This window comes from Orcinus orca, chromosome 7 (assembly GCF_937001465.1).
Source record: "Orcinus orca chromosome 7, mOrcOrc1.1, whole genome shotgun sequence".
NCBI classification, from domain to species: Eukaryota; Metazoa; Chordata; class Mammalia; order Artiodactyla; family Delphinidae; genus Orcinus; species Orcinus orca.
In genome coordinates, this window is record NC_064565.1 from 98,488,159 (window position 1) to 98,502,615 (window position 14,457).

At 34.7% G+C, this 14,457-nt stretch overlaps 1 protein-coding gene across 3 annotated transcripts in view; it reads right to left on the reverse strand.

The window, feature by feature from the left end:
- Positions 1–14,457, reverse strand: part of ABCA12 (ATP binding cassette subfamily A member 12) — a 180,100-nt gene that overhangs the window by 60,778 nt on the left and 104,865 nt on the right. For all 3 annotated transcript variants that reach the window (XM_049711887.1, XM_049711889.1, XM_049711888.1), the window contains 5 exons: positions 12,706–12,825; positions 9,482–9,572; positions 7,159–7,338; positions 6,238–6,553; positions 3,399–3,513 (listed from right to left, as the gene is read on the reverse strand). In XM_049711887.1, the coding sequence (XP_049567844.1) occupies positions 3,399–3,513; positions 6,238–6,553; positions 7,159–7,338; positions 9,482–9,572; positions 12,706–12,825 (822 nt within the window). The remainder of the gene's footprint in view (positions 1–3,398; positions 3,514–6,237; positions 6,554–7,158; positions 7,339–9,481; positions 9,573–12,705; positions 12,826–14,457) is intronic.

Consider the following 14,457-nt stretch of genomic DNA (forward strand, 5'->3'; position numbering starts at 1 on the left):
GGCTTCCCTGGTGGCGCAGTGGTTGAGAGTCCGACTGCCGATGCAGGGGACACGGGTTCGTGCCCTGGTCAGGGAAGATCCCACATGCCGCGGAGCGGCTAGGCCTGTGAGCCATGGCCACTGAGCCTGCACGTCTAGAGCCTGTGCTCCGCAACGGGAGAGGCCACAACAAAGAGAGCCCCACATAGCGCAAAAAAGAAAAGAAAAAAAAAAAAAGGAAGACATAAAAAATTGCCTGAAGTGAAGCACCACAGGACTACAGACTCTTGCATAATTCTTGGTAATCTGTCTGCCAACCACAGATATTTTAGGCTACCTGTCTGAACTGAGAGAGAGGACAACTCCAAAATTTTGTCTCCAAAACAATATAAACAATGAAGTCCCCATAAATGACTTATATTAGAACAAATAGATGAAACCAATCACGAAACTGAGAACATAATGTGAAAAACAACTCTTCGGTGTGATATAAAATCAACTTTTGTACAGATTTAGTATTTTAATTTTAAAAAGCAAGGAATGCAGAATTTTAATTTTAAAAAGCAAGGAATGCAGAATAAAAAAGCAAGGAATGCAGAAAGCAAGGAATGCAGAATAAAACTCAATTGCAAGACATTTTGAAATAGTTTTGTTTTTTAACTACAGGCTTAATTTTATCAATAAACTTATTGGGCATCAGTATTTGTGCTAAATTTCTTTAATAAGTTAAAGGAGTTTACTAGAATCATACGATAACAAGTTCAAAGGTGAATGGCTTCACTGAATTAGCAAGTGACCTGGTTTCTCTGCCTAGCTGTGACAACAATTACAGAAGGAAAAATGTTTTGTTTGTTTGTTTCCTTTTTTATTCAATTGGGAAAAGGAAGACAAGAATGGACAGATTTAGATCTTAGTAAATATTAAAATGGTAATATTAAAAAGTGATCTTGAGTCGCTGGTAACCTAAGAGTTTATCCACCATCATCTTCAATAGTCGTTAGGAGTCTAGGCTACTAAAATAAAATTGTGAGAGAGAAGGTAGCTATGACATGGAAAATAATTGGTCAGAAGTCCAGACACTTGAGTTTTAGACCCAGATCTACCATTAACTAGCCCATAGTGCTCATCAAGTCACCTCTCTCTTTCTGGGCTCAGATCTATCATCTTTAAAAAGGAGGAGGTTAGTTTAGAACTGTTGGCAGAGGAGGGAGGCTGAGCAGGGGCATTAGAAATATTCTACTCATTCCACACCAGCTTCCATCAACCCATCTCACGAACAGACCATATTCCTTTAAATTTAGGACACTGCTAATTTTAAGATGTGTCATTATTTTACATGCCACCAAGAAAGAAAAATCACTGCCGAATAAATTATGACGGCCTATCAAATACATCTCCATTTCAGAGGCTTTAAAATGTGAAAAAAAATCATTCTTAGAATCGATAAAGAAATGAATAATCGAATACCTCTTCTGTTCTGGCAGTGAGAAAGTACATTCTGGAAATATAGTGCTGAATGAAGTCTAGATGACAAGACTCAGAGAGTTTAAGGGATTGGGCCCAAGTGAATATGAACTGGAAGACTCAAAGCCTTATTTTCTGCTTCCAAGTTCAGTCATCTTCCACTATGTAACTTTGACCCCCCAAGACCAGCTAGTTAAATTTTGAAAGTAGATGCCTGCAAAATGAAGACACAGAGCTACCAAACAGAAACTGGTTCATTGTTAAAAATGTCTTTTCATGTCTTCTATTGAGAAAAACTCTTTATTGTGTTTTGATGTTTTCTGATGACATCTACAGATGCATTCAGAGAGTACTATTTATTTATTTATTTATTTTTTGGCCATGCCATGCAGCATGTAGAATCTTAGTTCCCTGACCAGGGATCGAACCCGCTCCCCCCTGCATTGGAAGTACAGAGCTCTAACCACTGGACCACCAGGGAATTCCCCAGAGAGTACTATTTTCAAACCAAAATAATACAGAATGCATGTATTTTACATATACGTATATAATATATACATAATAGACATATCACAACACATATATACACACACACATAATTATATTTACTTATATTTTTAAGGTAGATTATTTATTGTGCTGTAGAAAAGAACTCAGTTTCTATCACAGTTTTCTATTTCAAAGTTTTCCTTTAATTTGTAAAGATTCACTTCTGAGTACCAGGAACCTGACAGAGAAATATAAGGTAGGAGCTTGCAACCAAAGTTATGGTCCAGGGCATGGATTCGAGTTTCTAAATTGGGGTTAAGAAAACATTGTACACAGTCCTGAAAACAATGGGGCTCAAACCAGTTGATGAGACTTTTACCAAATTATAACTGAAATATAAAAATGCAGCTGAAGATCACCCAGAATTCAAATAGGAAAGGTAAAAAGTGTGGGTTCAAACTCTAGGACAACCCTGGAAGTCTGATGTTGAGCTTACAAAAACATAAAGCAGTAATTTGTACTTTGTAAGGAGAAATAATCAATTGCCTAAAAGCACTGGCAAAGTAAGTCTGAAAAGTACAATTGGGCTAACAGGTTACTCTAACCTCATTGTTTCAGATTGTCAGCCAGGCCTGCAATAATTATTGTCCCTCAGTTTTGAAATGTTTCTGCTATTTTGTCACTTCATGAGTGAGTGTAAAGAATGGGCTCATTACAGATTTAGCAGATAAAATTATTTCTACTGTAATACAATCAAAAAATCGCACAATGCTTTTTCATAAATTCTAAAAAGAAGTGAGATATTTTGGATTTGGGGATAATGATGAAGAATATGCTCAAGAAGAGATCATGCTTCACATCCCAGGTCCTGTCTTTCATCGTCATATTATTAACCTAATCAGTAGCATAACATGAAATTCTTAGTCTCTATAAATCACAAGTCAGTGAAAGAGAACTGAAGGAGACAAGGTATACTGGAAAGAGAATTTGCTTCTTGAGAGCTGAAACAAGCCATACGTTTCTGTCCACATCCAAATCTGTATCTATCTATATCTATGTCTATATCTATATATCTATATCTTCATTTGGACTCTTTAGTTACTATGCCAACAATTTTCCTGCCTTAATACTTATTATTGTTATTATTTAAAATTCTTTTGTTAAATCCTCAGTCTTACAGGTAACTTCTTGGGCAAAAATTACTGTTAGGATCATAAATCGTACTTAGATTTTATTCAGAATTATTCAGATTTCGTTTTTCAGAAGCATTTATAAAATAACTTCTACACAACTTTTTGAGAAGACAGAATATTGCCGTACCAGCTGCCTTAATGTTTCATAATATATTTTTCCATCTAATTCACCAGGTATGGGTCAGGCTTTCTGAGTTTGCATAGGTATGACGAAAATCATGGTAATTAATTATATCCATGTACAACTTATTTAATAACAGATTCTCAACATACCTCATGAAGTCGGAGGTCTTTCTCATAAACAAGTTTTTTCACAAATGCAGCTATAAATATAACCCAGGCAACCATGAGCACGATTGGAAGGGAATAAGAGACACTGGTTAGGAAGCTGTAAGGAAAAACAAAAACAAAAATCCAGTGACCAAAATGAATGTCACACTTGCAGATTTTAATATATAAAGAACACACTCCCTTCCTACATTGAAATTATACTCCTGTTCTGAAACTGAGACTAATTATTATTATGACTCTTTCATTTATGAAGTGTGAAGCTGACTTAACAGTAAGTGCATGATTTTCTTGCCATACTGCTGCAAGAGTAAAACAGTTCTGGATTGTTAGATAAAATTGCCAAATCGTTTAAAGGGTGTTTGTGTATGTCCTGTTCAGGAAAATAATTATTATACAGATATAATTGCAAGGCTCTAAGCCCTTCTGTCTAAACTAAATTCTTATCTAAAAGGCAGATTTAAAATTACATGATGATTAGTTTACCTAGCTAAAAGATATATCTTCTCAAATTACTGTATTTATCTACTCTTTGGAAGCTCATAGTTATTATTAAACCAAATTTCCCAAAACGAAATAGAATGAAACTCAAAATCATTTGATTTAAAATGCAAAGAACTCGGATTCCTCAAAATAATGCTCTAGGGGATGTTTCATAAACAGTATAGAAATGTTTTTTCTGGTAACTAGAGGGTTGCTGGAAGACTTCATTGGGCCCTAAATAGATTCCTGAATGGCTGGCCCATAGTACCTGAATGTTCAAATGCAGTGTTTCTCAACGTTGAGCAGTGCATCGAAATCACCTGAAGGGCTTTTTAAAACAGATTCTGGGCTCCATCCATGAGCTTCTGATTTATTATATCTGAGATGGGGTTTGGAATCTGCATTTTAAACAATTTCCCAGGTGATGCTGATGCTGCTGGTCTGCAGACCACACTCTAAGAACCATGATTGTGACATTAGCCACCAACTATGGGCTAAGGCAAAGGAGTAGTTTTCAATGAGAGAATCTCTAAATTGATCTGTTTTACATATTAGGCTCCACTGAAACTTTCACTTGCAGAAATGTCCCAAGGCCATTTTCTTTTTAATCTATAAGGCCAAGGAATTACCTTCAAATTCTCCATGAAAGATGCAAATATTTATGGAACATGACATCACCAGCATTCATTTTCACTTTAGCATCAGAAGTGTATCACCGACAGAGATATGAAGGATTTTTTAGTGGGGGAGAAGTGAGGGTTGGGGCCACATCCAATTTTTTTGGTTCCTGGGAAACTGGCAAGGGGGAAGCACTTAAAGAATATTTGTTGAATGAATTTTGTCTTGGATCAGGTCCAGCCTTGATGCTGTTTCTGGCCCTGGAATTAGGCAAAGGCCTTCATTCATTAATAACAAATCCCCGCTAATGTTTCTTCCAAGTGACTGTGTATTTTAAGTTTGGTATAGTATGAAACAGAAAATTCTGGTACTGTAATTAATGGACCAATGCAGTACCAGCTACTCAACTTCAGGCAATTTACTTGGATTTCAATTTTTTCATCTGGAAAGCGTGGCTGATAATATCTGCTCTCACTTTATGAGGTTGTTTGGTGCAACAAATGAAATAATATATGTGAAAGCACTTTGTATGCAACAAAGAGTTTATATGGGTACATTAAGGCATTATGTTCATACTCCCATGAAGAATGCAGAGTACAGTTACTTTACTCTTAAAAGAAACATCCAGGTAACTACCATCCTAGGTATTAAAATTTACAAGGGGAAGAAAGTCAGAAGGAAAATAGATGAGAATTTTCATTTAAATGAAACCACAGGTCTTTACTATTCATGCAAGCCATTTCAGTTCACACATGGTTTAGGCAACAAGGTCCTGACTGGCTTCTACAATAAGTAGCTAACCTTGACAACCTGCTGACGGATCATCACCTGTCTTCTCGTATCACTGCTGCACAAACAGCTACATAACCTCATCTCTATAGCTCTTGAAGCAGTCAAAGGAGACAGAAGCATTGATAGAAACAGAAAAAAAAAAATCCAGACCCATCTCAATTGTATATAAACTGCAATAACTGCGCTGAACAACAAGCACAATTCATGTAAAGTAATATTCAGCCTCAAGCTTTTGTGTAGAATGAGCTTGAAAAACTTAGCTCACCACCCTTATTTTCTTACTGTGGTCAGAGTGGAAGAACCATTCAGTGCTACCCTACTGGCAAATTTCTTGAATATTCAAATTCAATTGTGTAAAAGCATGATCTTTACATTTTTTGTTCATTTAGCAAAACCATTTTAGATAAAGATTCCTACCAAGTGGACTGAGAATACATAAGATAGTTTCAGATAGCACAATATTTATCTTAGAGAGTTGATCAATAATGTTTTATTAATTTTTTTTCTGTAAAATTGATCCGACACTCACGTATTTCTAATTAAATTTGAGAGTTGGAAGGGATTTTAAGATTGTTTTGTTTAACATCCTTATTTGATTAGAGAAAAGTAAAACCAGTTGAGAGTGGGTAACATCAGAATCATGCAGCGATGCACTCAAGTATGGAGCCCAGCTCTCTTAATCTGGGGGCCAAAGTACTTGGAAGGCTAAGGATTGTATTAAAGAAAACATGGATCATTTAGTAAGAACTTTAGCATCATTTGGGTAGCGATGGGCAGCTCTAGTGAGCTGTGCCCTATACTGTGGATCTTTCCCTTGAAACAAGCATTTGACAAAGGTTTGGTGAACGTTATTCCTTTCATGTGACACATATGAATGAATTCTAAAAAAAGGGGTTGATTATTTAAAATGCCTGGAAGTGCATGGACTTACTTGTCTTTCATGTAGCAGGGGTAAGGAATTGCTTGGACCTGGACTGCTATTTCCTGGGAGTTCCTTCCAGTCTGCAATTCAACGACTGCTCTTTCAATACTATCCTGTAAGTAAATAAAAGCCCTGCCATAGATCTGGTTGTTTGACGGAGAATTGTGTGGCCCTGGGGCCCATATCTTGGTTCTTATGCTTCTTGTGGTCTGTGAGGTCTTGAGACTCATGCGGATGGTATATTTTACAACAGGAGGAAGAGAGACGTTTTCAGAGTCATAGCTTCTGTGCTGGCTGCTATCAGAAGGAAGCTTAAAAATAACACCTAAAAATAAAATGGCAACAACATCAGAAGGTTATTTTATGGTTGACATTATTCATTGTTTGGAGGGTACACATAGGGGGCAGCCAGACAGGCAACTGACTTAGTAATGTGATAGTAAGGTCAGACTTCTAATTTACAGAAAAGATGGCTAACTGAAAGTGACAACCTCAGAGACTCAAAGCAGGAGTTTGAGAAGATAATCACAAACTAAGTGGCCAGATTAAATATATCACTCTAAGCCACTTACTGAAATTAACCACACACACACACACACACACACACACACACACACATACACACACACACACACACAAATGAATAACCCTGACTGATTATGAGGATGGACTCAACTTCATCCTGTAACTATGTAATCCTTTACAGTTTTAATTTTAACCATACCAACAAAATTACACATATTGAAGGCTCCTCAATCAATACGGTTGGTTGCCTACATGAAAGGTTCTCATTTCTAAGGACATCAGAGGGGACAGTGTCCTCCCTCCACCCCCAACTACTTTTCTGAGTTCTGGATGAAAGAAGTGAGGGAAGAATTTGGCCAATTTTAGTACAGAGAGAAGCTCAAATTCTAGTAGAATAACACTTACTCCCAAAGAGTTCATTGCTTTTGTAGAGTCTTTTAGCCTCTCCTTCCATTTCATCTATGCTTTTTGCTGCCTGAATACGGTCATATAATATACAGGAGGAAATATTTACTGTCAGGGAAGACAGTGTGTTAAGATGATCAATGAGGTGAATGCCGTTCTCTAGTTTTAGCCTTAGAATATCTAAAGAGAAAAAAACAGACACAAAGCATATTATAATGTTGTGTTATAATGTTGTTTCTAGTAGTAACAGGACAAAATACTGATTTTTTTGGTAAGTAGTAAACCTTAAACTAGATTATAAATAATAAGAACTTGTAGAATTTACTCTAAAAATATCTAGTACTCTATATCTGGGAAAATGTAGCCAGTCGTGCAAATGTTCACTGAGGAGAATGTTGAACTAGTTACAGACACAGTAAACCCAAGTACAAAGAACGGTACAAAGTAATTCAGAAGTATATTCTCCTACAATTTAATTAACCAAAGACTAAAGGTGAATAATTTTAAAAAATCTATCTGCATTAGTTAGGAAGAAAACTATAAACTAGAGGTGAAGCATTTGAATAAACAGAAATTCTTGCTTTGTTAAGGGAATGTAGATGTAAGAATTTAAGCAAGGAAAGTCTATGCAGAGTGTGTAGAACAAATAAATGACATCATTCAGTCAGTTGTGATACAGAATCATTTCTCAGGTGACAATCTATGCCACACAGTTACAACTTTCTAATACTGTTTGACTTAAAACCTTATGTGAGCTATCTCTATTCGTAACTGTATTAATCTAGATAAAATGATCAAGATATTTTTTCATGTAATTACTCTGGAAGAAAGAGGATTTAATTGCTCTTCAATTTCATGATTCCTTATGAGGAAATCAACTGAGACAAAGGGTAAATATAAAATTGCAAGTTAATAAATCACTTGGCCAATTAAATTTTCACTGACTTGATCACCATGAATACTGAGAAGGCTGTGATATCATAAATCCCTCTTCACTGAACCCAAACATGTCTCTACCATCATCCAACAGAAGACTAAATTTCTCACAGAGGGCAACTTCTTAAATGCACCTCTCATTAGAATTTAAAATGAAATGTTTTGCTTCATATAGACATTGGTGGGGGAGGGGTAAAATTGTGGTTGAACAGTGGCCTCCAGCGGCCACTGGAAATCCACACAACAGCAAAGGATTCTTCAGAAATGCTGGTAGATAGAGCTATGAAGAGTCAGTGCTCCCCAAATCCAAACTATAAAACCTCTTTGATACTAAGTTAAATATACAATTACACAAACAGTAAGTCTCACTGCTGTAGTCATTTTAACCTTCTTTTAAATTCTAAAACTCATCTCCTATATTGAAAGTTAGAAAAAAAATCTATATAGGAAATTTGTAGTTTATCCCTGATATTTTGATCAAATGTTTCCTTACCCAAATGATAATTTTAGAGAATAAATCACTAACATCTTTCTTTAATCAAACAGGGTTGACTATCATAAAGTACATAAAATTATACAGAATATAAATGTAGGCATAATTCCTCCCCACTGGTTTACAACCTAAATCACATAAGTCCCAGTAGCACTGGGGAGGAGGAGGGGCATTTGCTCTACTGCGGTCAAATTCTGATGCTTTCAATCCCTTCCTCTTACCCATGGTTGCATAGCAACAGGGAATCAGACACAGACTGAATTAGACATCTTGCATCCCTTGCATGTTGAAGGTGGGGATGTGGCAGAGGGAATGCATAAGTTCAGACAGCTTTCTTTGATCCTCTTCTGCCTGTTCCTTTTAAATGATCATGAGAGGAGAAGCCGACCTTGAATAGTGATTTAGGTTTATTTTCGTTTGAGTCTCTGCATTGCTTTTGTTTTGTTTTTGCTAACTCTATAACTTCTTCTGGTTACATTCGGAGTTAGTCAAAGTGACACTAAGGCCAGTGGAGATAAAATTATAAATGTAGCCAGAAATAAACCATTTCATCTTCTTTTGTCCTTAAAGACTTGCTTTTCATCAAGTTACCCCAAAAAAGTGTCCTCCTGTAGCAACCTACCTGTGATTGAAGGACAAGCTGCATTTACACGGAATATATTGCATTATAATTATTGAAACTAACTACAGGTACTAGGTATCAAAATAATCATTACTACTTGTAACTGTACAACTAACTAGGAAGAAGATGGATAGATATATCCAGGATTTTACTTTTCTTAGGATAACTAGATAGAAACCAAATACAGAAGAAAAGGAAATGAAGATCTTATATGGCACAATGCTTTTCACATTTCTGACATGACAAGTAAATAAAAGTTTTTCTGGACTCACCGAGTTCATCAATCTGTTTCAAGAGTTCAACAGCGTCAAGTCCCACGGAGAATTTTACAAAAACTTGCACAAAGGGGTTTCTTAGAGTATTCTAACAATATAGGGAATCAGTTTCAGTACAAAAAGAAAACATGTTTAATCATTGTCTCTCTAATAACACCACAGTGAAATGAGGTACCACTACTGGGCATTTTCAATGCGCCATTTTGCAAAGGCTCCCAACTGATTAGTATTCTAGTCCTACTACTTCCTAGCTCAGAGGTTTTCAGCAAGCACTCAGCCTCTTCCAGCTTCAGGTTACTTTTCTGTAAAGTGGTATCTAATCAGATTAGTCAAATGTAAATTATTATGGTATTGTTTTATACTGTAATAAGTGCAGCTATGTGAACATGGAAAAATAAACTGATGATAAAACTTTACATGGAGTAACTCATGGAAAGACTGAAAATTTAAAAAAAAAAGTGCTTTAAAAATATAAAGGCGTTTGTAGCTATCTTGCAAATTAGGAGACATAAATTCTACCACTCTAGTTGTCTACTAGGTAATACTTATTGAGATTTTACTAAGTGCTGGGCACTGTCTAATAGAGTTTACCTTACCTTGATTTTCTCACTTAGTTTTCAATAATACCTAGAGGTAAGTACTATTATTATCCCCAGCTAATAGAAGACAAGGCTAGGGCCCAAGAAGCTATGTAAATTTCCCTAAGGATGCACAATTAATAAGGGTCGAAAGGAAAGTTGAAGAGAGAGACTTCACCTTGATTAAAGAAATGTTTATTCATCTTGTGTGTAAATTCATGGCCTAGTTTTTTTGTGACCTAGGCTTAAGTTGTTCTCCCTTTAGAGGACAGTTCAGTAGTACTTATTATTCTGTCCTTCTACCAATATCTTGTTTTGTTATCATGGAGATAAATGATTAAGAATAATATGTATTAATAGAGCATATATATAATAGAATTAATTTGCTAAATCTATAGTTGCTGAGGAGTCTAAGAGTAGTTGGTAGCATGAAGACAGATGGCTATTATGCAGCTATACACTATTATAACCCAAGTTCTTTAAAATCTAACTATTTACCAGGAATTAATTTGCACATTATAGAAAATCTGAATCAGAACGTTACTAATAAGGAAAGCACTGTGTTAGTTGCAATTCAGAGACGATCCATCTAACTCTATTTCCATTCTCTTATCACTCCTGTTATAATCAATCCTGCCTATAATATATATTATTTTCAAATGCTTCCACAATATGATCTTCACAAGTCTGTGAAGTGATTATCAATGGACCCATTTTAGAGTTTCATAAACTGTAGCAAGTATTTTAAGTCATTTGCCTAAGAGTTCACAATGGCAAAGCCAGGTCATGTGTTAAAAGCTTGAAGTTTCAAATTCTGTACACATTTTCAGAAATAAGTTTTCCTCAATAATTGAGAACAAGAACTTATTTTGGTCTAGAACAAAATAAAGATACTCCCATTAGGTGATGATCCCTTTATGGACATGGTCATAGCATTTCTTCTTAGCAAATTACTGTACTTTGGAACTGCTATGCACAGATAATGTCCTTTCTTAATTCACTGCTTTAGCCAACAAAACTTTCCTTAATGAAATAATATGTGTAGGATATTTATCTGTTCACAGAAAAAAAGTTTTAGGAGAAAAGAGCAATTTTCCACTGAGGAAAACACATGTGTCAAAGGTACCGTCCATGTAGCCGTTGTTATCTGAGATTCACTAAAAAAGGCCACTTAAAATATCCATTTGTGATTACCAGAGGTAGGGGGTGGGGAGATGGGGAATTGGATAAAGGTGGTCAAAAGGTAGAAACTTCCAGTTATAAGATAAATATGTACTAGGGATGTAATCTACAACATGATAACTATAGTTAACACTGCTGTATGACATATAGGAAAGCTGTTAAGAGAGTACGGCCTGAGAGTTTTCATCACAAGAAAATTTTTTTTCCTTTTTTTTTTGTTATCTATATGAGATGATGGATGTTAACTAAGCCTACTATGGTCATCATTTCATAATATGTATATATCAAACCATCATGCTATATACCTTAAACTTATACAGTGGTGTATGTTAATTATTTCTCAGTAAAACTGGGGCAGGGGGGACTGAGATTTAATCAAGATAGTAATGTGCTCAAGATCAGAGAAGAGTAGAATATTAAAATAAATGGACATGCTTAATATTAGAACTAAATTTAATAGTAAATTGTGGGGAAGATGTTTGATGAAAAGTTTATTTTGTATTAATTGTGTTAAATATCTATTTTAGAAATTAATTTTATCATTTATAACAAAATTCAGGTTGTAATTGTAACTATGCATTAATTGATAGTCAAAACAAAGACTGAGTAAAGCATCTTTTGTGTATAACTTTTCTAACAAAGTTGTATGACACAAATTCTTTGTTCTGTTTAACTTTTTGAGCATGATTATAAAGAAGGGCACTTTTGTTGCTGCAAAAAGCTTCTAGGGCTCCATCAATCTTCCAAGGGCCTCTCTCAAGTCTTTGAATACACAAGCCATACTCTCTTGAAGTTCCTAAGTTGGCACCATTCCTGAAAATTTTCTCTTCTCCTATTGATAATGGGTCTAACTCTGCTGCTTGATGTTTAGCTGCCAATAGCTCTCTTTGTGATTGGAACATTTCCCCACACTACTTGCATCCTTTTCAGAAAACCCTGCATCTTTTATGGGAATTGAAGATTATACTTTTCAAGTAGTGTGTATTGGATTTGAGTTGCACTGTCAAATCTTTAACCTAAAATAGAGTGTCAAATGTTTCGACGAAAGAACTCCCTAGATTTAACATTCTTCTTCAGAATATTAGTATTTTAGGAATTTTGGTTCAGTTAAAATAGCAAAACATAACCTAGAGAAATAAAATAAGTATTTTTTAAGTAGTTTTTATTGCATTTAATTTTGGAAAATAGATTTACATCACTAGTTATGCCTCAGGATCAACTTGTAACATGATTTATCTCTGAATTACATACAGAGAAACTGTGGTATAAGAGGTGAGGATGGTTACAAATGTAAGTGACAGATCTGTTATCCTGTCTCAGATCTGCCCTCTGGAGCAGAGGCAATTTTAATCTGTTGAATATGGATTCTAAGTTACTATCTGCCCATTCACATAATGATGGTGATTAAAATCTCAAAGAATTACAATTTGTACAAAAGTGAATAACAGAACCATCTCCTACCTGGAGAATTGGAATCGTCTGGTTTAACAGGTGGAAGGAATTCATGAAAAATGGTGACTTATCCACCCACTCTTGAGATTTTTCTTTTAATTCTGCCAGCTGCCTCAGAGTTACATTAGACTTGAAGAAAAAGAAACAAATCTGGTCCGTTAGTATTTTTCCTATATTTCAAAAAGGTATCTTATGGTTGTTTTGTTACATAATTTCAAGAAACAGTTCTAAAAAGTAGAGTTAATAGAACATTGTCAGAAATTTCCCATATGGTCAAAAGTTTTTACGTGGCAGCTTTTATAGGATCGAGATCACTTATAAAAATTCTGGAAAATCTAGGGTTTACTTCATGTCCACAGAAAATTTACAGCCAAAAAGCATGTCTTCTGGAATTCTCACAAGTTGCCCATTTTTACCAATGGTACAGTTTACTACTAAAGAAACATTCTAGTTCAAGGGTATAAGAAGAAGAATACTTGCATGAATTGCTGGTGGATGTACATAGTTTTTTTTGGAAAGCAATCTGACAATAGTCATTAAAACAGAATATAATATCCTTCAATCCCTCAATCTTGAACATTCACCTCTATGAAATAAAAATACCACTGTGTAAAGTCATAGGCACAAAAGTAGTTGTTGCCGCATTGCTTACATGAGCAAAAAAACAAAAGCAAACACTAGAAACAAAAAGAATGTCCAACAATTGAGGATTGGCTAAGTTCCATAGTATAAAAAAATTTACAATCTTCAAAAAGAATGAATAAACTAAATCTATTGAATAGGAAGAATTTCCACAAGGTATTGCTGTGTGACTAAAGTAATATGCAGAAAAGTGTTATAATGAAACCTCATTTTAATAATGCAAACAATGACCATTCTGCATATGAATATGCATACAGTATAATAATATATAATGGATTAGAGGAATGCACATAAATTATAGAAAGCCACATCCTTGAATGCTAACATTCATTAGTTTACATGAAAGGAAGAGTAGGATCAAGCAGGGAGAAAAATAGGTGAGAGTCAAAGCAAAAAGAAAAGAAAAAAAAAAGACTGCACTTAGAAAATAAGCATTTAATGACTTCATTTATGCAAAATTATGTAAAAGTGTGTAGTCAATAAAGCAAATAAGGTATTAAAACACAAACAGTGAAAACAAAGATCATTCTAGAAATCAGTGATGACTTCATGTTTATTTTTAGATAAACCTAAAACTAATTTATATTTATATAAACTATAGTTTAATGACCAAGTAATGGTAAAAAAGAGTTTTTTTTTTTTTTTTTACTTTCACTCTATCATTTTAAAAGCATCAAGTTTATAATTCAAATCACTAAAGCCAACTTTAAAAGTGAGAGAGAAATGCTATTATGGTTATATTAGGTAGGTGATAAGTATAGTTACTATTAATAATATCTTTCTCAACACCTATCCTCTATATAAGATATTAAGTTGTACAACCAAATATGACGCCAATAATCTATAATTTATCAATTGTTTTTGTTCAAACTAGTTATATAATGCCCAATATTGTTTTTTCTAGTGCCATTATTTTTACATACTTTGAAACTTAGATGCTAGTTGTAGAAAAATTTTCTGCTTTTGGAGATAAATTGAAAAATCTGAGCTCTTGCTCCAACTAACTTCATTCTCAAGTGTTAACAAAGTTCATTCCTCTTCAAGGAGCTACCACCCAATCTACATTGTTTACACATATACAGGCAGAAGTTGAGAACTGTTAAGAGTTTCAGAAAGCCA